This window comes from Verticillium nonalfalfae, assembly GCF_003724135.2.
Source record: "Verticillium nonalfalfae strain VnAa140/NRRL 66861 chromosome Unknown scaffold_9, whole genome shotgun sequence".
Classification (NCBI taxonomy): Eukaryota; Fungi; Ascomycota; class Sordariomycetes; order Glomerellales; family Plectosphaerellaceae; genus Verticillium; species Verticillium nonalfalfae.
Window position 1 is genome coordinate 133899 of NW_021167234.1, and position 24631 is coordinate 158529.

The following is a 24631-nucleotide window of genomic DNA, read 5'->3' on the forward strand; positions in this document are numbered from 1 at the left end:
CCGATTGCCTCTCCCGCAGTGCATATACTTTGGGACGATGAGGGGGTTATGAGGGGGTTATGAGGGGGTGAAGAATGGGGGGTCCACCACGATTGGCACCCTATGCACCCTTCTCATTGCCGGCGTCGGAGGGAGGGCGTGCTTCAGGGGGTGTTCCTAGCTCGCACTTCAAATCACCCCAGGCGGCGCCATCGAGGGGTTTTCTAGTCAGGTTCCGGCGGACCACTTGAGCTAAGCTCGGCCGTGTTCATCTATTCGTGCTGCTGCTGCTCTGCTGGCACTCGCTCTGCTTTGTTCCTCGTGTCTGAGTCGTTTTTGCCGGAAGCGGACTTGGACCCCCCCAATGCCACCAATCACTGCCCCCACCTGACGCCCAACTGGATCATCACGACCTCGATCCCCGGTCGGACCACAGCCGCCGGTCGAGCCGGTGCGCTGCTTCGACCGCTTCCCAAACGTCCGATCCTTCTTGGCGCCCTCCCCCCCCCCCGGTCGTCTTGCTTCTTACAGTTGGCCCTCGATGCTTTGGGCATGAGGCTCTCTGCCTGGACCACCGGTGATGCCATGTCCGTCAACCAGTGGCTGCCATGGACTCTGCGATCCAAGGACCCTATGGGGCCGGGGGGGCCAGACACCCGGATCGATCATCGTATTCAGTCCCAATTGCAGCTTATGCCATGCGCATCTATGCTCATATTGCTCAATATGCTTCCTCGACGCCCATCATCGATGCGTTGGTCTCCTCTTGGCACTGCACAATAGACAGTGGCACTACACAATGGACAATAGCCACCGGACTCAGCCATGCCCATGCCCATGTCCATGGCCACGGCCGCGGCGACAGAGACGCCCGGGGGGGGAGAGAGAGAGGACGTGCTTTAGCGAGAAACTATCCTCCCAGATGCATCCAGATGAAGTCCCACATGGGAAGATACATGACACTGTCACGACCCTAGTCATGGCCATGGTAGGTAGCAAGGTAGCATCCTCACCCTCTCTCACTCTCGCTTTCGTCTCTACCCACCCTTGACAACCCAGACCCTTTTGCCCTTGCCCCATTCCAGACCCCAGGCCCACGACCCAGGACCCAAGACCCAAGACCCAACCCTGAGATCGACTCTGCATCACTACTCTGCATCATCGGCGCCCTGCCCAGCTCAGCTCAGCTCGTGGCCACTAGACACATCTTTCCTCGCTTTCTATTTCCTGTTTTCCATCTGGCCTACCTGGAACCTTGGGTCCAGAACATCCTGACATCTCACCGGCTTTGCTGGCCTTGCATTTGCCTCGCCGCGCCTCACCTCACCTTCCCTTCCAGCTGGCAAGCCCGTCTGCCCTCCCCCCTTCCCTTTCGTGCATGCCGTTCGTGCAGCTGCCTGCAGTCTTCTCGTTGCAGAAAGAGAAGCAGAAGTAGAATAAGTTGCAGAAGCTGAGCCCGGCGCCGAAAGCACACCACATCACCTCATCATCGTCTCGGGGTCTCGACCGTACGGGACGCCCCATTTCCAACCACACGGGGGGGCTAGCTGACTGTCTAACGACCACGACATCAGAACTATTCACCATCAGTTTGCCACGCGCTCTTTCCTCATCCACTCTGCCAAGACAATCTCTCCGGTGTGCGCAGACGTGAGGAGCCTCGAGACATCCTGCGCCGCTGTCAGAAAGCAGCGACTGTTGCAGGCCCACGCAGCGGTACTTCCGTCCGCGGCCCGGTGGAGAGAAGTGAACAGACGGACTGACGCCCGCTCGCTCAGGTATAGCAGGCCGAGGTGCGTTTTTGTGTCTAAGACGAGCGAGGAAAGCAACGAGGAAATAGCGAGGCTCCACGCTTTTCGTTTCGCAACCCCACGAGCCCACCACACCGACCTGACCTGACCTGAACTGACGGCCTGACCTGACACCAAACGAGGCTGATCGCCGCCGTCCCGCCAGTCTTGCTGCACAGCGATTTTTTTTTCCCCCTCAGCGTGTCTTGCCCGTGTAGTCCAGCTCCAGGCCCCGGCGCCCACGAGGAGGCTTGAGGCGAAGCGAGAAATCCGTGGACCCGACTTGTCGATAGTCTCGTTTTGCCTCTTTGACGCTCGGTTGCTGAGCTTGCTCGCACGCACGCACACACACAGACACCCCTGCTCGCTCTCTGCCACGTCCCCCCCTTCCTCCTCATCCCATCTCCTGTGTCACTCATCTCGGGGAGTTTGGCCTTCTTCATACATCACCTCAAACCCCTTTCACGATCTGCCTCCCCATTTTTTTTTAAACTTACCTTTTTTACTATTCTGGTTCTTTGTTTCTGGGAGGCAGACCTGACACGTTTTTGTTTTGGATAGTCTTGATTTACTTCCATCTCATCATCATCCTTACCCCCCCTCGCCTCCCCAACACCATCACCAGTTCTACCGACGCTCGTTTTGGCGGTTTGATACCCTCACTCTCACCCACGCGCCGCCGCCTACCTGAGCCTCTTCACCTTATCGGCGATTTTTGCGAGGTCACGTCATCGCTGCATCGGTCTGTTGTCTGGTTCTCGCCCCTTCACAGAGGGCCCTCTAGAGAGGTAGCCTACCCCTCCCTCACATAGAGTCGTCATGGCGTCGTTTTTCCAGCCCGGGTTCAACGACCCTGCCATCGAAGGCTGTGAGCGCAGCTCGCGCTTCGAGGTGCTCTGCAACAGCATCTTGCCGGCCGACAGGCGGTTCGCACAGTGGCATCAGGTCCTCGATGTGACAGTCGGTGTGACGGCCATTGTCATCCCCATCCTCCTCTTCCTCCTCTACCGAGTAGCGCGGCCGAAGCACGATGCCGCGGCTCGATCCAAGTAGGTCCTCTCCGAGAATGGGGGGCAGTCGTGTGATGCACCTCGTTGTCCTGTACAATGTGTCGCTGACTGACACGACCAGAAACGCAAGACACGCCCGCGATGTCAGCCGGCCCGTGTCCGAACACCAAGGCCCGGCGCCGTCGTTCCGGGCCACCAAGACGTTCCGTGTCTTGGATGACTTCACTGACCTCCCCATCTCCGGGGACACGCAGCCGTACGACCTCGTCGTCGTGCCGCTGCGCAGCCAGGCGGCGGCACCGCCCTCCGCCGGCGGCCTCGCGAGCTCGGCGTCGTCGCTGCGCTCAAGCCGCAGCGTGCCGGCCAAGATGAGCCTCGCGCGCGTCGACGTCGACAGCTTCAGCGACGAGGACCTCACGTCGCCGCGCCTCGAGGCGACGGCGGCCCGGCTGCACGAGGCCTACATGGAGCAGACGCTCGCCGGCTTCGCCGTCCGCTGCTCCTCCTACACCGAGGCGGCCAAGGTTGAGCGGCTCCTCGAGGCGCTGCACGCGCGCAAGCTGCCGGCGCTGCTGCTCTGCCACCACGACTTTGTCGGCCTCGACGCGCTGAGCTTCTTCCACGCCTCGGGCCTCATCATGGAGAACGCCTGCATCCTGCGCGACGGCACCCGCCGCGACTACTTCATCGCCCGCCGCCTGCGCGACACCATGACCCGCTGCACCACGGAGCGCGAGGACCGCCCCGAGTTCTTCGTCGCCTTCCTCGACCAGTGGGACGTCCGCCCGCATCCCTCCGTCGTCAAGCGCGCCGTCAAGATCGCCGAGCATTTTGGCGCCGTCATCGAGCATGGCCCCTCGGACGCGGCCATGGCCGCCAGTCCCGTCGTCGCCAGCGCGTCCCGCACCATTGGCGGGTTCGAGTATCTTCGTCGCGCCGAGATCATCCAGGTACGCTTCTCCGTTGCTTTCCACCTTTCCGTTGCTTTGTCGTGTGAGGGGTTTCGATTTTTCCTCTCGACATCCTCTGCCCATTGATTCCCTGAATCCCGAGTTCCATGTTTCCCTGCTGCATATGCATATGCAGCTGACGTTGCATTCTTTTCCCCTCCCCTCCCCGCACTGCCTCCTGTCGCCTCTCTATTTCTGTCTCGATTTCTGGGGCCTTCCTACGTGTCCTGCCGTCATCTGCGCTGTCATCTGTCACGCCAGCCAACGATCGCTCTGAGTCCCCTGTTGTGCCTCTTTCTTGCTTTCTCGTCGCATCAGCCTATACCCACTATCACGAAAGGCTGCGCACCGACTGACTTCTTCCCTGCAGCTCCAAACTGTTTGGACCGCCGAGACCCGCAGGGTCTGGGTGCCCAGGGGTCATGGAAAGGCGGCAGAAGCTTCCGACGTGGCCAGCCTCCCCCTGGACGACCTGAGCACGGTCATCCCCGGCACCGCGGAGCTGCTGCAGGCCAAGGCGCTGCCGCCGGCGCTGCGCCGGCTCCAGGACGAGGTGGCCGCCTTCCGCGCGCCGCCGCGCTACCTCGATGCCCTCGTCGACGGCGACGAGGCCATGGCCGCCGCCGCCGCCCTGTTCTGGGACACGGACCGCGACGGCGCCATGCTGTCGAGCCGCGGCGCCTTCCCCCTGGGGTCCGAGCCGCGCCCCGAGCACCACGATGCCGTCGTCGAGACCCAGGTGCACCTCGCCAAGCTGCGCATGCTGCACACGATCGAGGGCGTCGAGGAGCAGGCGCTGCTGGCCTCGCTCAAGGCCCTCGCCGCCCACCCGTCGTGCGACCTCGGCGTGCACGACCTCGTCAAGGGCCTCGTGTCGCGCGACGTCCGCGTCTTCAAGGGCCTCGCCACGGGGTTCCGCTGCGCCGAGGGCGAGGCGCACTTCTGGGGCGTCGCCAAGCGCCGCGGCGACGGCGAGGCCTCGGTCGACATTTTCCTCTCGCAAAAGGCGCCCCAGGACGCCTCGGTCGTGCTGCACACCTGGCTCGCCCACTGCGGACGGCCGCGCGTCGAGCGCTTCGAGCAGGAGCTGCTGCTCGAGCAGGTCGTCGGCCTCGAGGATGCGAGCGGCTGCGGCCTGCCGACGAGTCTGCGCGCCGCCGTCGACCGGGCCACTGTCGCCGAGCTCCTCGTGCTGCGCCAGCGACTGCGTTCGTCGCGCGCGGCGACGGCGCACGCGCCTCACGCCCTCGAGGAGGGCCTCCAGCGGTACTGCCGGTCGAACCTCATCGCCGACACGACCAAGACCTTCTGGACCAACACGTGCGCGCGCAAGGTCCTCGACCGCAGCATGACCATGCGCGATCTCATCCAGCTGCGTCTCGAGCACCACACTCGTCAGGGTGCCACCGAGCTGCCTGCGCTGGACGATCTCGAGCGCCTCTATGACATGGTCGACGAGGCCGTCGAAAAGTCGCTCTTCTATGGCCGTCGCGAGCTCATGAACGTCGTCATCAAGGCTCTCCTCGACTGCTATGCGCCGACGGCCGAGCAGGGCAAGGCGGTCGACGTCAATGCGGATCTTTTCGCCCTCCTCTTCTTCAGCGTTCTCCGTCGCTCGGCGTTCGAGGATGTCTATCTCGAGGCCACCGATCGCTGCCCCCTCTTCCTGTCGCAGCCCGACCAGGCGGCCGTCTTCTCGGAGCTCTGGATCCTCGGCTCCCAGTGCGAGAACTACTTCGGCCTGCCGCCGCGCGACATTGGCGTCGTCATCTACGACCGCTACAACCGGTTCCTCGCCGGCCGCCCGCCCATGGCGGTGGATCGCCAGAACAACGAGATCATGACCATGTACTCGAGCACCGATGCCGTCCCCCTGCCCGAGGCCGCGGCGACGGCCGCCACCATCGAGGCCGCCGAGGAGGCGCAGGCTCGTCTGACCCCCCACGAGTGGATGCAGGTCTGGAAGAAGCGCATCGCCGCCGCCAGCGCCATGTCCATCTTCTGTCTGCCGGCCATCGTCGACGTGCTGCTCCTGACGCTCGTCGGCCGCGGTCTCTTCATGACGGCCTTCATGCAGCCCGACCACGTCGAGGCCGCCGGCTATGCCCTGCTCACGTCGCTTCTGCTGACGGCCGGCGTCACCGGCTGGGTCGGCAGCACCGGCAACTATTACCTGCCGCACTACGCCTACGACAACATGATCTACTTCCACGTCCAGCGGCTGTCGGGCGGCTTCGTGCTGGCGCTGCTCATCTCCATCGGCGGCATCATCGGCTTCGGCCTGCGCGAGTCGGTCGGCGCCGGCTTTGTCTTTGCCGCCTACCTCCTCAACGTGTCGACCTACCTCAACCTGCTCGGCGTCATGAGCACCATGCACCAGAACGGCAGCCCCCTGTCGTCGGGCCGCAACACGTTCCTGCAGACCATGCCGCTGCTCTTCCTCTCGCCCATCCTGTCGACCTTTGTCAACGGCCACGACCTCGAGATCTACCTGCCCGTCATGTACGGCTTCCTCTTCCTGTCGCTGTACCGCTACCGTCGCATCTGCTACGAGTGGTCGACCTGGATGCAGCACGTGCCCATCTTCTCGGCGCCCGAGATTGAGAAGTGGTACGCCACCAAGATGGACCCCGAGGACTCGGACGACGAGAAGGCCGGCGGCCCCAAAAAGTCCAAGGCCGCCGAGGATGCCCAGGCCGCCTTCACGGCAGCCGTCCTCGCCTTCACGCGCCACGGCAAGGAGGCCAAGAAGACCGACCAGGCGAGCGACCCCCTCGTCGTCCGCGTCGCCAGGGGCCTGCCCTACGTCGACTGGCTCTTCAAGAAGGCCGGCCAGGGCGGCGACGTCCCGCCCCTCTTCACGACGGCCTGGTTCACCAAGCTCGGCGACGCCATTCACCAGCAGCGCCAGCTGTCGCGCGGCCTCAAGGACCACAACGTCATGATCCTCTTCCGCATGGCGCGCTACGACCTCGGCCAGAACCTCGGCCTCTTCCTCGTCGCGCTCCTCGACCGCTGGATCATGATGGTCATGAGCGCCCGCCGTCCCTACCCCAGCATCTACACCGACGACCGCGCCCGCTACGGCTTCTGCTTCGCCATCATCTACTTCTGCCTCGGCGCCATGACCCTCGACACGGCCCTCTACAAGTACTGGGGCGTCCGCGACAAGCTGTCCGAGGAGAAGCTGCGCGACCTCGAGCACGCCAAGCGCGTGGCCGAGGAGGCCGAGCGCCAGCGCAAGGCGGCCCTCGGCAAGGCCTGGGTCGACATCATGGGCAAGCTGCTCGTCGTCTTCGGCTTCGCCACCCTCTTCATGTGGCTGCTCGTCGACAGCAAGGAGACGACCATCCTCTACTACTGCTATATCTTCGGCTACACCTGCGCCCTCATCTTCCAGTTCAACCGGTGCTTCACCACCAACGTGCGCGTCCACGTCACCATCATCATCTGCTCGGCCCTCGTCGGCTTCGTCCTCGGCTGCCTGCTCCACGCCCTGCCTCAGACGGCCAAGTTCCTCTACACCGACGTCCTCTGCCAGAACCTGGCCGGCGCCCTCGCCGCCGCCGGCACGTCGCTCTTCACCTGGAAGGACTGGACGGCGGCGCCCGTGCTGGCGGCGTCGCGCGGCAGCGGCGGCCGCGACGCCTACGACGAGCCGACCGTCACCTTCCAGCGCAACATGATGGCGAGCCTCGACGAGCAGGCCGCGCCGACGCTGTTCAAGGGCGACCTCCCCGCGAGTTTCACCCAGGCGACCGTCAACTTTGAGGACGGCACCGGCCTCGCCAAGAAGATGCACGAGGTCCTGCAGCTGACGGTCGCCGAGCCCAACGAGACGGCGCGCGACGCGCCGTGGTCGGCCGACCTGCTCGAGACGGCCCTCGAGATGTGGACGTCCGGGCGCCTGACGGCCGCCGTCCTCAGCCGACAGCACTTCAGCGATGCCGGTCTCGAGGACTGCCACTCGCTGAGCTACAGCGACCGCGGTGTCCTCCACGTCGCCGTCTGCTTCACCGGCGAGACGGAGCGCCGTCTGCCCTCGTGGCAGCCCCTGCTGGCCAGCGTCGTCTGCGAGGCCCTCCTCTACCACGTCGCCGCCGCGGAGCTTCGTCTGCCCACGGCCCAGGCCGTCCAGGCCGAGCACATGCTCCACGGCACGACGGCGCTGTCGAAGCGGTTCGAGTCGGAGCTGTGGCCCGAGCACGCGTCGAGCCTCCTCCGCCTCGCGCGCAAGACCAAGATGAACCTCATGGAGCACCTCTGCCTCGACGTCGACGTCGACGCGCAGTGGGAGGCCATGCCGCCTTCTGTGCGCGAGGCCATCCTCGACCGCATCGACGGCGAGCCGACCGTCATGTCCTCGGAGCTCGTCCTCTGGGCGGCGGCCCACAACGTCTATCTCCAGACGGCCGACTTCCACGTCGCCCTGACCCTCCGGCTCCAGGCCGCGTGCCGCGACCGCCTCGACCAGATGATCCTGCTGCCCTCGCAGGACCTCGTCCTCGCCGCCCAGGACGCGCCCGCCGAGCTGTACCCCGTCGTCATCCGCCGCGGCAAGAACCATCGCGGCCTCGTCCAGACCATCTGGCGCGGCTTCGTGCGCGTGCCGGCGCTCGTCGTCAAGTGGATCGCCATCATCTCGGGCGCCGGCTCCAACATGGAGCGCGAGCTCTTCTACTGCCTGCAGAACGTGCGCTTCCGCGGCCCCCTGCTGCGCGTCATCCTGCTCGTCCTCAAGGCCTGCTGGCTGCTCAAGAACCTCTGGGTCTACTGGCTCATCGTCTACCACCGCCCCACGCTCGTCAAGCTGACGAGGCTCGCGAAGAAGGGCGCCCGTCGCAAGATTGTCAAGAACACTATCGTCGTCGAGCTCACGCGCGCCTTCCAGACGGGCTTCGCCTCGGCCGGCGACGACAACGACGAAGGCATGTCGCTCGCCGTCTACAACGGCCAGCTCACCGAGGTGCCCGACAAGGGCGTGCCGCTGTTCACGACCAAGTACGACGCCAAGTTCCGCCTCGTCAGCCGCCACGACACGGGTGCCGGCACGGCGACGTACCACTACGACCCGGCGAGCAGCGCGCGCCGACCCGAGACCAAGGAGCACGTCCACAAGGATTACCACAGCGTCGGCTACTACGACAAGCACGGCCGCATCGTCCGCGGCACCGTGACCGTCGACGGCGTCGACTTTGCCTTTCAGTACTTCTACAAGTCGAGCCCCAAGGGCAGCGCCGCCATGCTCCACGCGCGCTTCCGCCTCGCCGGCACCGGCGACTCGCTGTCCATCTACTGGGGCACGCCCGTCGACCGCAACGACATGACCTGGGTGCCGTCCAAGTTCATCGGCCTCATCGTCAAGAAGATCGCCGGCCGCACCTACACGACCGAGTACGACTACTCGCACCGCCGCGACCCCGTTATCACGACCTTCCTCGAGGAGGACGACGGCCGCCGCACCGCCCTGACGCACACGCCGGCGCTCTTCGCCAACGAGGCCGTGCTGCTGGCGCTGCCCAAGGACCACGCCTTCGACTCGGACGACCTGCTCGTCTACCACAGCCCGCTGCAGATCCGCCAGATGCTCCGCTGCGCCCGGAATAAGAGGCCCAGCCTGCTGTCGCGTCTCAACCCCCTGCGCTGGCTCGGCCGGTGGAACGTCCGCGTCTACAAGCCCGTGCCGACGTGGCGCATCCGCACCGAGCTCTGGGGCCAGTGGCTCAAGACGAACGACCTCGACGCCGTCACGGCCTGCTGGGTCGACGAGCTCGTGCTGCGCGAGGAGCCCCTGCTCAAGGCCTACTGGCGCGCGCGCGACAGCGGCCGTCTCGAGGAGGCGCTGCGCGTGCTCGACGCCAACGTCGACCAGATCGTCTCGGCCATCGACATCGAGACGGACGTGTCCGAGGTGACGCTGCTGTCGATCAAGACGGCCGACCTCTACGTCATGGGCCTCGGCAAGGACGCCAACCCCGTAACGACGCGCCCGCAGGACTGCTACAGCGACACCAAGGACCGCATCTCGGTCATCTTCAACGACATTGGCTGCTGGCCCATGGCGCCCGGCGGCGTGTCCAACTGCCGGCGCGATCTCGTCAACGGCCACAGCACGATCCGCAACCACGTGCTGGCCGAGTGCGCCAACGACTACGGCGTGCCGCGCTTCCAGATCGAGAAGAACGTCCAGTCGCTCAAGCTGCTGCCGCTCTGGGGCCTCGACGGCGGCACCGCCCACCACGGCATCATCGACGACCTGCTCGAGTCCGAGGTCGACGAGAAGGTCGACGACACCGAGGTGCAGCGCGACATTGTCGAGACGTTCATCCCGCTGCTCACCGAGTTCGTCCGGGGCGCGCGCACCAAGCGCCTCGCGCGGCCGCACCTCGTCCGCCTCAGCAACGCCATGCTCTCCATGGCCAAGTACTACGAGCACAAGGACTACACCAAGACGTGGAAGGCGCCCGAGGTCGAGCAGGCGTGGATCGCCGCCTGGCTCATGCCGTACGACGACGACGCCAACATGGCGGCGCCGGCCGAGGGCTTCGACGTGGCGCGCCCCAGCATGTTCGACTTCCGCCAGTCGCTCAACATCTACCTCGCCTACTTCTTCATCTTCGCCGTCGGCGTGCCCCAGAGCTGCCCGCGCGTCTTCCAGAGCACGCACCACGGCATCAGCTCGCTCTTCGGCATGGTGCTCAAGTACCGCCGCGGCGTCACCTTTGGCATCTGGGACCACGCCATCCTCTGGCGCGAGTGCTGCCTCAACATCTCGCCGGCCCAGTCCGAGCTGCCCGTGTCGGTGCAGTCCATGCTGCTGGCCGGCATCGGCCTGGCCACGCGCCTCGCCTACTTCCACACCGACGTCGTCATGCCGTGCGCGTCCCTCTTCAACCCCATGTGGGAGGCCGAGATCGGCACCGACGGCGCGCGCCTCTGCAGCCGCAACGGCTTCCGCCGCAAGATCGACCCCATCGTCAACGGCATCTCCAACATGGACGCCTACAACCCCGTCGACAAGATCCGCACCGAGACGCCCACCGTCGTCATGCTGTCCAACGTGCAGATGATCAAGGGCGTCAAGGCCGCCATCCAGGCCGCCGACATCATCATCAACCGCTTCGGCTTCACCGACTACAAGCTCGTCGTCTACGGCGCCAAGGACCGCCAGCCCGCCTACGCCCTCGAGATGGAGAAGCTCATCGTCGACGCCAAGCTGGCCAACCACGTCGTGCTCGCCGGTTTCGGCAACTCCAAGGAGGTCCTCAAGGACGCCTGGCTCTTCATGAACAGCTCCATCTCCGAGGGCCTGCCGCTGGCCATCGGCGAGGCCGCCCTCGCCGGCGTGCCCATCGTCGCCACCGAGGTCGGCGCCACCGCCCTCGTGCTGACCGACCCGGAGAAGACGGACCAGCGCTACGGCGAGGTCGTGCCGCCCAATGACCCCCTCGCCCTCGCCCGCGCCCAGGTCAGCATGCTCGCCATGGTCGGCCCCTGGGCGCGCTTCACCGACCAGGCCGCCCTGCCGCCGGCTGAGCGCGCCCCCGTGCTCCCCGACGAGATCGCCGCCGCCGACGTCGAGTGGCTGACGCGCCGCTTCTACGCCCGCGCCGATGACCGCCGCAAGCTCGGCCTCCTCTCGCGCCAGGTCGTCCTCCACAGCTTCCACGGGAGCCGCTACCTGCGCGAGCACGAGCAGATGTACTGGATCCAGTGGCACCTCGCCCAGCAGCGCGCCGACCCGGCCCTGCGCGCCCTGCCCTACACCTTTGGCTGCATGGAGCCGCTGCGCTATGCCGAGAACGACGAGGTCGTCGCCGTCCTCGACGACGCCGTCTCCGAGCGCCCGCCGACCATCATGCTCACGCCGCGCCGCGCGAGCCGCGGCGACTTTGACGTCTAGAGCTCTTCTTTCCTTTGTCCTCTTTGTCCTCGTGGTGCCGACAGGCTTGCCGACCGGCTTGCCCACAGGCTTTTCCTTGTTTCTTCCTGTTTCTGTTCAAGAGTGATGCATCAGCTTCGTTCATACCCGCTGTCTGCGCTGCGTCTTTTCTGTCTTTCTGTCCGCATCATATCCATACTGCGCGATTTTTGCTTTTCTGGCGTCCAAATATACAGGAGGAGACGAGAATACCCAAGATTGGTACGCACAAGCGTTGAGCCAGGCATAATGAGTAGTATCTAATAACAACTTACCTTACATCTCATGTTTGCGTGCCTGCATCTGACCTGTGCACTTGTTCTGTTGCTATGGCTTGTTGCTATGGTTGTTAACTGCGGCTTGTTACTATGGCTTTTTGCCATGACCTGTCAACATGGTCTACCATTCGAAGGCGCTGATCGAGAGAAAAGCAACTCACCTCGAGCGAGCCAGTGTTCAGGTGATCATATTGTTGCTCATCAACGCAGAGGGTCCCGAGCGTGTCTGACCACACACCGAGCAGTGGAAGCAACACGCCAATCTGCAATACCCCAAGACCCCGTCGGCTGTTCCTCTCATAAGTTCACCGGCTGCCCATCACGCAAAGTCCATCACGCATTCACCGCACAGGCTCTATCAATCATTACGCATTAAAGTCTACTTGTAATCATGCTAAAAAGAGTCGACGCCACCGAGCTCAGCGAACAATGGCATCCTCGTCCCGGCGCACAACCGTCTTGTCCTCGGCCAGCGTCTGCTCGTCGTTGAGGTGGGGGTTGCGCAGGCACGCCGCAAAGGCGATCAGCGGCACGCAGAGGCAGATGCCCGTGATGCAGAGGAGGCGCTGGATGTGCTGGTACGAGGCGATAATCTCGGTGCGCACGGGGGTGCCAACGGGGTACTCGGCAAGCACGGTGAAGGGGTCGGCGTAGATGGTCTGCGCGAGCGTCTCGTTGCCGAACTGGGCCAACCTCTTGTTCAGCTCAGAGGGCAGCAGCTGGGTCCAGAAGGAGCCGGACACGGTGTTGCCAAAGGCGGAACCAATGTTATAGGTTGCGAGGTAGAGGCCCGTCATGACGGCGAGGTTCTCGTGGTCCAGAGCCGTCTGCAGCGAGGCCTGTGCCGGATAGGGGAACATGCCGCCGGCGATGCCGAGGAGGACCTGGGCGCCGATGACGCCAGACGACTGCGCGTCCGAGGGCGAGCCGCGGAAGTGGATGAGGAGGCCAAAGGCGACGAGGAAGAGCACGGTGCCGGCGACGATGAAGACTTTGAGGCGGCGGACCTTGAAGACGATGAAGCCGAGGATGAAACCGGTGATGACCGAGACGAAGGAATAGAGCGACGTGATGCGCGTCGCAGCCGTGATGGACATGTCAAAGGCGACAATCAGCACGGTATACAGGTAGTTGCCCTGCATGTACCAGGCAAAGTTGAGGAACAGGGCGATTCCGAGGGCGCCCCAGACGCCGCGGTCGCGCATCAGGCGGAAGGGGACCAGAGGGTGCGGGGTGCGCATCTGCCACACGACGAAGGCGGGGATGCAGAGGACGCCGATGACGAGAGGCGCGATGACCTTGGCCTGGGTCCACTGCGACTCGAAGCCGCCGGCAATGGTCAGCGGCACGAGGATCAGGGCGAAGACGGCGATCAGCAGGATGATGCCGATGACGTCGAGGCGCCAGAAGAGGTCGACCATGCCGGCCTTGAAGCCGAGGATCTGGAACGACGTCTTGTACTGGTCGAGAAGGCCCATGCGGCGGGCGCGACGACCGACGATGGTGAGCGAGATGATGAGGGGCACGGCGCAAAAGGGGTAAATGATGCACCACATGCCGATGCCCCAGCGCCAGCTCAGGCTGCCGAGAAGGACGGGCTCCGAAATGTCGCCGCTGACCCACGTGTTGATGATGAAGGGGGTCGCGGGGATGTAGCTGAAGAGAAGACGCGAGCGGGTCGAGGTGATGTCGGCAATGATGACCATGACGAGCAGCATGATCATGGTGTAGCCAATCTGGTAAATGACGGCGCCGGCCGCGAACGTCTCGACGTTGTTGGACACTGTCTCGACAATGGTGCCGACGACGTAGAACAAGACAGACAGGCAGACGAGCTCGACACGACCGAAGACGTCGGCAATCTTGGCGGCCGTGGGCTGGGCCGCAGCGGCGATGACGGAGCGCAGGACGTTGACGGTGGCGAGCAGAGAGTGCGTGCGGAAAGAGGCGGTCGCGAAAGGCTGGTAGGCGTAACGAAGGGTGCCGTCGAGGCCGTAGGCGTAGGCGACGAGGAAGACGCCGAAGAAGATGAAGAGACGGTCGGTGCGGGTCATGACGCTGGAGATGGCCTCCATGCGGGCGACACCGTATGACTTCTCATCGAGGCTTTTGGGGGGCTCGACACCACCGGGGCCGGAAGCCAGGACGTTGTTGTCAAAGGGGGGCTGGGCGTGGATGTTGCCCTTCTCGTCGGCCTCGTGGGAGCCCGAGTTCGAGTTGGAGCGCGCGGGCGACGCAGGCGCCGCGGGCATCGCTTTGTCGGCCATGGCGATGATGCTGTAGTGGGAATTAGCAAGTGGGAAGAGCTGAGGAGACGAAGAACGTTGGACAGAGACTTGGACGACGCCAACTGTAGGCTGCCGTCGTCTATCATGGTGCGAGGGGCATGGGCAGCAAGGTTTGGCGGGGCAGAGGGCCTTGGTTGGGGATGGGACATGGCGGCGGCCAGTGGCGCCAAGAGAAGGGCGACCAGAGGCGCCAGGAGGAGAAGGGCGACATACCGAGGAAGATCGACTGCAGGTGAAGGCGAATCGAGAGATCGAGTCACAGCAAACAGCGAGCAATGCTAGATGCTCTGTCAGATGCTCTGCCAGATGCTCTATCAGAAAAAGGGCACACACACCAAGAGAAAGGAGGAGAGAAGGGACGATCCTCAGACGGGGTTCGCATGCGACTTATGTACGTGGAACGGAACGCCAGGAAGGAAAGAGTCCTGGGGGCCTTCCAGGTTGCTGGGTGCTGCTTCCCGCTTCGGTGCAGAAGCTTGCCTCAGAAGCTCCTCCTCCCCCCCACCGGTTATCCTTTCCTCCTGGAGATGGAGGAGAAGTTTCTTGGGACAGAACGACCCGGACGAGGCGACGGCCAAGGATGCGCTAACGTCCCCGATGTGTCCCTGCTTCGCCATCTGGTGGGGCGCTCTTGACAGTCTTTGAATGCCTCTGATCAGGCACCGTCACTTGCAGCGAAAGGTCAGAGTCAAGGTACGTCGCTCCAGATCTCATCCCTCTTGTTGCAGTGCTTTCTCTACGTCTCGCCTACCTTCAACCACAGTCCATCTCATCGCTTCCAGCCCTGTGAATGAATCATTGCCTGCCCAGGTGCCTCGCCGTGCTGCTCTGCAGATTTCCTCTGTCGGCCCAGATCCTGTCACAGTTTTCCCAAGCCAATGGGTGCTCGGTATGAGCTCGGTGTCTCCACGCCACCCCTGTCAGTGGCTTGATCTCTCTCCATCTGATAAGATGGAGCGGGGCCGCCGAACCCTAGCAGCCGTGATCGGATGGTGCTCGCCACTGAGACTCGCTCCTCGCTCTTGCCTGCTTGCCTGCTAGGCCGCTCCCCACCAACGCCCAAAAGCCCCTGCCGTCAGTGGCGCGTCCACCCACAGCAGCCACTCTGCCCTGCCAGTGGATGTGCCGGCAGTGGTGCTGCAGCCTTTGGCTGAATGGCGCCTGCCTTCAGTGAGATACCTGCCCTCAGTGAGATGCACGGTACCTGCCCCCAGCAGGTAGGATACCTACCACGGTGGGCGAGGCTTTCAGGCCTCGCCATTCGATTCTCTCCAGGGCATCAGAAGCTTCAGGTTCGGCGGCTACACCTCTACGGCAACCCAGGAAATACTTGACATCGACAACTGTGATCCATACTCTCGACATTTGGGCCACTGCCATCCCGGTCTGCTTGATCGTGCAGTCTCGACAGAGCCCGTCAATTTTCGTATTCCTAGACCCGGGCTTTGGTCGCTCCGGTTCGCCGACATACGAGGCACTAGCAAATCCGTCTGCAACGAGCCTTGTTGCCATGACGGTACGTAAGCTTCGAGCGCACTTCGAGAAGCTAGGCGTGGAAATAGCGGGACAAAGAGATTTCTGCAGATTTTTTTTTATCAGATCAACATCGACTTCGTTCGGGCCTTGGCACATTCTTCCTGGCCGTCCCCCTTGGCCTCAGCGTCTTTCCCTATGGACGACTAGCGACCCGCCCGCGCAAACTTTCCCATGAGCTGCCTCTTGGCTCTGGGATTCTGGGATACTCGTCTCGCTCACCCGCCGCCAGCCTTTTCCCCCCGGTCACTGTCCAGCTCTGCCTCGGCCACATCCAAAGACAGGATCCGATGGCGTCTGCACGCCAACATGACAAGGACCACCGCGCGGCAACCACACCTGCAGCCATGACACCCATCGAGCTTGGTGTTCCACACATTCGGCGCTGGTGACATCTCGCCTGACCCTCTTGTCACCCCCACCAGGGAGCAAGACCCCTAGAAGCCCATCGGTCCCATCACGAACCCGCCGTTTGCGACCCAGACCCGACCCAGAACCACGCGACAGAGGATCCTCTTTGCAAACAGATCGCCCTCCTTTTCTTCATTGGACAGTCTCATCACCGCTATGTGGGACATGTTGTCGATTGCCCACATTCCGTCAATCTCCGTCGATGACCCCTGCACCCCGTCCTCGCTTCGAGATGCCTTCGGCGAAGCCTCGTCGTCGGAGAATCTCCCCGACACCGAGGGCCAATCTCTTTCTCTCTTTGACAGATGATGTTGATCCAGTCTGCCGGTGCCAATCATCCGACGCCGTCGAAAAAATTGTCCGCACAACCCGTGGACGTCCCAGCCTTATTACCATGGACTCTCTCCCTTCATCCCAGAGCCTAGTGCCAAGCACGAACCGTCTCTGTGTCGCCAGGCCTTGACGGCGGCAGATGTCGACTCGGTAAAGTCCGGCGCCCGTCGCATGCAACGTTGCCAGCCCGGGCTAGTAGCGTAGACCCGGCTCCCTGATCAGCTCCTGGATGGCTATTGGATGAGCTGGATCAGGCCGCTCCGTGATCCCCAACTCAAGTCTTGAGCCATCGCCCCCGACTAGACTCTAGATGAAGAGCGCCTGAGTCGAGACGACATGTATCAAAGACCGTCATCCGCCGCATCAGTCATGTTCAGATCGCAAGTGCACTCATATCGTCAAAGTTCCGCCCTGAGCCTGATGTGGTAGAAGAGATTTCTCTCGAGAAATTGGTCGCGTCACCAACACCGACGGACGAGCTTCGCACAAACGTCTGGCCAAAGTGGCGACCTATTCTTGAACTTGCTGCCGGAACAAGCCGAAATAGGCTGGTACAAACCAGGCACTCTTGGAATGGACCGAATGCGCAAACTAGCTCAACACACTCGTGTGAACCGATTGCTTTCAATTGCAGTGCGGTAGGAGTACAGCTCCGAGACGACTTTTCCTGGCCTGCTCTCTCACTAGCTAGAGCCCAGTGTCGGACAAAATCGATTGGCTCACTTCTGGTGCAGTAGATATCACCAACAGAAGGTTGCGACTCAGCATTGATTGGGTGTCGAAGGCCTGTTGCTGCACAGCTGCCCAAACGGCAGTGCGACCATGTTCGCTGCTGGCATCGTCCGTCCCCCTCCGATGCCTGGGCTCATTCGACTCCTTCGCGGAGTTCACGCAAGCAAACACTTACATGAGCATCTCAAGTCTCACTGGATTCGCGATGGCTTTGGAAATCACAACGCCAAATCCTGGAGAGCCTGGAACCTGGCTTTCCTTCGATCACCCGTCGTCGCAATGGATAAGAAACAGCCACCGCGCCGCAGACTTGTATGACAAGGGGATCAAGTTCTATCGGAAGGAGGATCTCGTGAACATCGAAAAGGAGGTCTCCGAATACTACGTTCGGGAGTTCTTCAACCTTCCGCGCATTGACTGGACTGTTCTGCGCATGCGAAATCCTCTTCACGGCGTCCTCAAGCCAATCTGGCGAGTTTCACCCGGCATGTTCGAGCGGGCAGCCAGTGAGGATGGTTGCTCGCGGGGCTAATTAGCATCGTCAGGAATCCAATCATAGAGTTCCAGAACTACTGGAAGCTTGTGAGGAAGGAGCCGGAGGGACCCCCCGAAACGCACCTGTGTTCGTTTCGCGTGGACTGGCTGAATCAATCTATGCAGCGGTATGAAGGGAACATCGATGCATGCGTTGGCATTAAGAATGGATTGATGCCAGGGTTGTTTCTACGTTGAATGATGGATTTGAAAGGCATCTATGTGGTCACTCGGAAAATGTTTCTACAAACAGTACCTCCGCGTTATATCCTCAATTACCTTTGTCACCTCCTTCAGACTGTCGACATCTACCCACTCCACAGCTGCATGCAGCCCCTCACCCTTTGGCCCATACACAATTGATGGGATGCCCGCCTCGTTCAAAAGACCTGCGTCGCACCAGAATCCAGCTGCAGCTGGCGCTGGCACATGGCCGGTCACGTTCCCAACCACGGTTCTCACGGTTTGTACAAAACTATGGTCATCCTCGAGGGCCGACCCCGGGCGAGCAAATGTCATGCGCGGGGCGGCATACCGGAAATCAGGTGTCTTTGCAGCCACCTCTCCCAGAATACGATTCAGATCGTCCATGATCGACGACGGTGTCTGAGGCGGCACCGTCCGGAACTCAATGGTCAGGGTGCATTTTGCCGGGTAGCTTGACGGTTCCTCGCCGCCTACGAGCTTGCCGCCGTGGAGGTGCGCTTTTCCGAGAAGGGGGTGCGTGGGAAGCGTGCGACCATACTCCAGGAGAGCCGTTTGCAAACTGCCGGCCAGCAGGATCGCATCGATGCCGATGTGCGGCTCGGAGCCGTGCGCAGCCTTGCCCAGCACATCTATCTCAACCCACACGAAGCCCCTGTGCGCCGTGACCATGGCTTGGCTGGTTGGTTCAGGGATGAGTGCTGCATCTGCCTTCCAGCCGGCGGCCAGGACGTCCTCTGTTCCTTTGGAGAAGTTTTCTTCGTCTGACACGGCGGCCAGAAGAATGTCGCCTCTGAGCTTCTCGGCACCCGACTTGGCGAGGGCTGCGAGGACTGCCATGGACGACGCGACGCCAGCCTTCATGTCCAAGGACCCTCTGCCATAGATGCGGTTGTCTTGCAGGCGGCCACTGAGCGGATCCGCACCCTCGCCATAGGATGAAAGGCTCACCGTGTCAATGTGGCCGTTCAGCATGAGAGACTTACCGCCTCCAGTGCCACGTAGGACACCCACAATGGACGGCCGCCCCGCAGTGCGCTCGACCCAGTGCGCCTCCAAATCGCGGTGTCGAAGCCATGAGAAGATGTATTCTGCGATGGCGGTCTCGTCAGATCCAGCATCATTCGACAGATCGGGGTTTGCAGATGCGATCCTTGTGAGGATCTGGGTCAAGCCTGTCGCATCCTCGACCGCCACGTCCAAGGGCTTCTCGTGGTGGCGTGAGCTTTCGGTGTTGAGCACCACCACGACAGAGTCGGCGGTCAGCCAGCTGGGACGCTGGTCGCTTTCCGCCAGCCGTTGCAAGCCTGCCAAGGTAGCGCCACCGCAAGGGCCGCTGTTGATGCCTCCCTCCTCGAGAACACGAGTGGCTTCATGGGCTTCATGGTCCGACACTGTCACGCAGGCGTCGACGCCCGATCTTAGGTCGTTGAAAGCCGTAAGCGATACCGTGCCGCAGTTGAGGCCCTCCATGATGGTCTTAGAGGTGGCCACGGACGCGATTTTGCCCTGCCTCAGACTCTCGTACAAGCAGGCGGCCGTGTCTGGCTCGACCGCTAGTACGCGATATGCCCGATCGCCTGACTTGCAGTGTCGAACGACAGCCTGCGCCAACGACCCAACGCCACAAGGGGTGACGACAAGGTCCGGCTTCAGGCCCTGCGAAGTAAGCTGGGCATCGACCTCTGCAACGAGAGTAGCGTAGCCCTCAACAATCCATTTCGGGATGTCGGTGTAGCCATCAACCGCGGCATCTTGGACGAAGAGTCCGCTAGGGTCGGTCTTGGATGCAGCATGGGCTTCTCTCATCGCGCCATCGTAATCCAGCTGGCTGACCACGACCTCGGCGCCCTCGGAAGCTATGTGCTCGGCTGCTGCGGGGCCGACAGCCTTGAACACATATACCTTGGACTGGATTCCTAGCAAACGAGCTGTGGCTGCCAACGCTCGGCCGTGATTCCCGGCGCTGGCGGTGTATAGGACAATCGACTTTTGCTGTGCACAGCGGGCGATGTCTTGGAAAGATGAGTTGAGGGGCAAGTCGAACTGGTCGATGATTGCCCGGCAGGTGCCCCAGGAGGCACCCAGAATCTTGAAGGAGGGGAGTCCGAGGCGATTGCTCTCGTCCTTGACGTAGATGGCTTTGACGTCAAGTTTCTTCGCCAACGATTCCATCGAGACAAGAGGCGTGACGGCAAAGTCTGGCATCTGGCAGTGAAAGGAGCGCGGCAGTGAAACATCGTCGTGGACATTGATTGAACCAGCCGTCTTGTTGAAAAGAAGAGGCTTGCGTGACGACATTTTGAAGATAACCAGCGTACTTTTGGATGCTGTGCTGCTTGAAGCGCCTGAAGTCGAGGACAAAAGCTGAATGCCGGGAGCAGTGCGGAAGAATTGGAAGGAGGTTCGAGCAAACTCGGGAGCTCTTGGAATGTACAAATCGAAGATTGAAAGGAATAAATGTGCTCTGAAAGAAGAAAAATCAATCTGATAGAAGGCGTATACTGCGTACAATGGATTAGAGGTCAAGTTCACAGAAGGCGTCATAAGTTCTCAGAAGGCGTCGGTGGAGATTCGGAGTACAGAGGCGTGAATGATAGAGCCTAGTTGCCAATTCAGGCTAGATTCGGCTGCGTCTCCCGATGTGTGGCCATCACTTGCGCTAACTTCAACCACCCACTTGAAGTCAGGCAAGTGGTGGTCTTTACCGCGTGTGAGGGCTTTGGGCATGAAACTTCCCTCGCAGTTGCATTGCTAACTCGGCCTGCCGTATTCGGTTCTGGATAGTTACATCGGATTTCTAGCGTCATTATTATCTAGATACATTGTTACCAACAGTGTACTAATATGAACAAGTGCTTCTGGACAAAAATTGCAGATGAATCAGCTCAGATCACTGAGCGCGCACTCCAGAGATCGACTGCATGAAACGATGAACAAAGAATCGCTTTCCTTTCCAAAGTTCACGACGCGACCAGAAGAACCTTCTTTCATTCACTCCCGTTGATCCATTCTCATGTACCTGGCCTCAAAATCTAATTTCGTGTAAACCAGAGCAGAGTCTCGTGACCGGACGCCGAGGTAGCCTTGGAAATGCTACCGAAAGGCTGGAGTCAACGTCCCGGTGCACAACAACGTCCCGGTGCAGAGACCAGGGCGCGCTTATTTGCAGCGCGCCACGTATATTCGCAGACCACGCTGATAGGAGAGCCGAATCGATGTGGTCGGCCCTGAAAGTCTAGCCAAGACCTTTCCCCGCTTCCAGAGCCTTCCTACGGGATTTGGTTCTGAAAATATTGGATGACCGGTGAACGGTTGTGTAACACATTGTGGCGAACGTAGCAAGCATCCCAGAGGGCGAACTTCGACTAGCCTTCTGTTGATGGTGTGGGAATCCGGTGTTTGTATGGTCTGCTCCGCAGTGAAAATGATCCCGACATGCAGCTGACGTTTCAAGTGACACGACTCCTCCTCTTTCTGGTGAGTTGAGCCTCATTACATTGTCTTAAAGCAGGGAGTGCCGGATCTGCATTCTGTCAGGCTGTTCGATCTTCTTCCACTTCTCACTTCTCCAAATCTTATTGTCATCTCTCAGAATTACCTTGTCAAGATAAGTCAGAGTCTAAATGACCCACGCTGCCATGACATCTGCAGCAGTTTTCTCTGCCACCGACTCAACCATTCCGGTTGCCGAGAGAGCATCCCCCGGACCATACTACTCATCAGGGCTTCGAGCACGCTTCAGGATCGACGCTGGGCGCCCAGTAGCTGGGGTGATGCATACCAGTCCACAAGCATATGCAAAGATTGGTTACGATGTTGACGAGGCGGCGTACTTGCAACGGTCGAAGATCCGGCATGCCACTGGAGGCCTAGCTACCACCTTGCCTGAAGGGTGGCCTGAGGCCTTGGATGGCCCTCTCGTTTGGGGCGCTGGGGACCTAATCAAAGAGCATGAGTATGTGCATTTCCTCACAGCCAAGGACAAGCTGGAGATAGCGGATGCGCTCTGTGTCTTCAAAGGTTGGTTTTGATTCCTCCCTTCACATTCGTCATGCTACCACGATGATTCATGTACTGTGTATAGAGTACGGCCTTGATGGCAATGAGGTCTCCAGAGGAACATTTCCATTGCCCAGTCTTGGCCTCCGTCTCGACAAGGTGTGCGCGGATATTTACGAGGGTCGAGGATTTGCCATTGTCCGTGGTCTAGATCCAGACGAATACTCGGTCGAAGACCTGACCATAGTTTACCTTGGCATCTCGAGCTACATCGGTGAGCGGCGGGGGAAGCAAGACCAACGTGGCTCGATGTTGAGTAAGTTCACCATCATATCTCATATTTGTTACAAAATAAGCCCAGGACAAGCAAAGCTCTTGAAATGGTACTGACGGTTTATATCTTCAACAGTGCACGTTATAAAGCGGAACGATGAAGGTCGCGATGTTCAATATAGCGAGGACAAGGTTAGCATGTGCTCCACATACTATTTAAGGGCCTACACAAATTCCTAACCTGCTCACAAGCCCTTCCACACGGACACTGTCACGGACTGCGTCTGCTTGTTTACGCAAAGCCTCGCTAACGCAGGTGGACACAGTGTAATCGCGTCTTCTTGGACCGTTTACAATGAGCTCGCTGCGACTCGGCCCGACCTGATTGAAGTTCTGTCTGCCGCTGACTGGCCATTTGATACGTACGTTCAATTTGGCTAGCCCCTGCTCAGCATGGTACGGATCCCGCGTAGTCCTCTGACGTGTGACGATCTAGCTTCGGTCGAGATCCCAAATTCTACCGCCGCCCTTTGCTGTTCTATCACCATGGCAAGTTGATCATTTCCTTTTCGCGCCGCCTTCTGGTAGGTCACGAACCGTTCGATGCCCGCACCCCCGGCATCCCAGGCCTCACAGAAGCCCAGGCTGAGGCCTTAGACGCTGTCCATATCATCGCTCGTAAGCACGAGATGAAGCCACGCATGGAACGCGGCGATCTTCGCTTCATCAACAACATGAGCATCCTGCACCGCCGTGAGGCTTTTGAGAATACCGCCACTGCTTCTCGTCACCTTGTTCGAATCTGGCTCAACAATGAGATGATGTGCTGGAAACTCCCACGATCTCTACGTCTCGCTTGGGCGCGTGTTTTCGAGGATGATGAGCGGGAAGAACACTGGGATATCGTTCCACCCATGAAAGACGGCAAGGTTCTGCGTGTCGCTGGTACTTGCGACTGAGACGTCGCGAAATCTTTCCATTTCATTCTCTGTTTCTGTCAAACTTGGGTGCTGATGCCGTTCTGAGCCTCCACGGTCTTTTTTCTCAAGAGTTCGTTCGGGACACCGATTGTTAAAGCCACGAGTCGGGTTTCGTTCTAGACAATTGTTGCCGGCTACTATAGTCCTTCCATGGGTAGAGTAGCACACAATTTGTGGCTGAAATAACATGTTTGCCCCTTTATGTGTTCACCTTCGTTTCAGATTCGGTTGAGATATACTCAACTTATGTTAAAACTCATAACTGTTGCTCATTAACTGGATCATTGCTGTCAACTTGCTTCAGGATATGCCAAATAAGCAATCGAGTGGCGCCCAGATTGCCTTTTCCTTGCCCGCACCTTCGAACCTGTGTTCTGCCCATGATCTATCTGCCTCGAAAGCCGTCGGCCCAGGCGTCCATTTCTCTTCATACAGCTGTGAGACCCAGTAGAGCTCGTCATTGAGTCCAGAGTAGTCTTTCTGTTCGATCACCCTCTTTCGGACTGCATTGAGACTTGACACTTCTGGCTATTGAGTGAGCACGTTGGCAGGTAGAGATTAGAGGGTCCAAAGGGACGCGTACCGTGATTCTCCCCCCAGAAAAAATATGAGGTTGTTGTAATGAACTGAATTTCCATTTGACCCAGCTTTGTCTGTGTTGCTAGCTCCTTGAGACCGGCTTCGTTGCGGCAGTGAAGAAACGGCAATCCTCCCTTATTGAGGTAATGAAAATGAGCAAGCATGACGTTGACACCAGTGTGATGTTTTGCTATACTTGTTGGATTGGCGTATGCTCTCTAATTCGACCGATCGTCAGCACGCGCATGCCTTTTTCTGTAGCTAGGGCAAAGCGTTACCGTGACATCATACTGTCGCGCTGTCTCCCAGTCCCGTTTAGATATCAGTGAGCAGTTGTGGAGAAGGATGAACATCGTGAGGTATATCGTCAGCCAGTTCTCCCTCTTATTTTCGTTCATCAGCAGGCTCAGTTTTTGCAAGACTTCTTTATGTCTTGGCCGCAACACCTTTGTATACATGATGCATTCCATTTGGGCAATCATGATGACCGGCATGGGAACCACGTTGAAGAACATACTCGTTGCGTCATCGACAACCTGACCACCGAGTTTATCGGACCCGAATATGTGATGAGGATTGCTGGTCTTACGACACGCTACCCAAAACCGGAAGGTCGCTCTTATCAGGTCTTTCTCTAGGTCCGTCTGTTCAAAAGAATCAGCAAAACAATAGAGGGGCGCGGAACGAGTTGACCCCTACTGGAGTACGTTCACCGACCTTTGCTTCTTGAACGTAGTTGAACGCAAAATAATACGTGTCCCAAATGAGTTTACTGGAGTTTCCAACTGTGCCTACGATGTAAGTTCCCACACTTTGGTTGATAAAGCGTCCTAG

At 60.2% G+C, this 24631-nt stretch overlaps 5 protein-coding genes across 5 annotated transcripts; 3 read left to right on the forward strand and 2 right to left on the reverse strand.

The window, feature by feature from the left end:
• Positions 1-2588: 2588 nt before the first annotated feature.
• D7B24_009199 (uncharacterized protein) lies at positions 2589-11632 on the forward strand (the record flags this gene model as incomplete). The annotated part of the gene is made up of 3 exons (XM_028643275.1): positions 2589-2818; positions 2901-3729; positions 4100-11632. 3 exons carry the CDS (start codon positions 2589-2591, stop codon positions 11630-11632), a joined length of 8592 nt encoding a protein of 2863 aa, XP_028498326.1.
• Positions 11633-12347: 715 nt separating this feature from the next.
• On the reverse strand, positions 12348-14833 carry ARN1 (Siderophore transporter; the record flags this gene model as incomplete). Its single annotated transcript, XM_028643276.1, has 3 exons — positions 12348-14205; positions 14265-14494; positions 14612-14833. 3 exons carry the CDS (start codon positions 14831-14833, stop codon positions 12348-12350), a joined length of 2310 nt encoding a protein of 769 aa, XP_028498327.1.
• A 2597-nt stretch (positions 14834-17430) lies between these two features.
• D7B24_009201 (uncharacterized protein) lies at positions 17431-17757 on the forward strand (the record flags this gene model as incomplete). The annotated part of the gene is made up of 1 exon (XM_028643277.1): positions 17431-17757. The coding sequence occupies one exon, from the start codon at positions 17431-17433 to the stop codon at positions 17755-17757; it is 327 nt and encodes a 108-aa protein (XP_028498328.1).
• A 245-nt stretch (positions 17758-18002) lies between these two features.
• On the reverse strand, positions 18003-20264 carry D7B24_009202 (uncharacterized protein; the record flags this gene model as incomplete). Its single annotated transcript, XM_028643278.1, has 1 exon — positions 18003-20264. One exon carries the CDS (start codon positions 20262-20264, stop codon positions 18003-18005), a length of 2262 nt encoding a protein of 753 aa, XP_028498329.1.
• A 1475-nt stretch (positions 20265-21739) lies between these two features.
• D7B24_009203 (uncharacterized protein) lies at positions 21740-23197 on the forward strand (the record flags this gene model as incomplete). Its single annotated transcript, XM_028643279.1, has 5 exons — positions 21740-21986; positions 22051-22281; positions 22375-22430; positions 22491-22660; positions 22735-23197. The coding sequence occupies 5 exons, from the start codon at positions 21740-21742 to the stop codon at positions 23195-23197; spliced, it is 1167 nt and encodes a 388-aa protein (XP_028498330.1).
• Positions 23198-24631: the final 1434 nt, after the last annotated feature.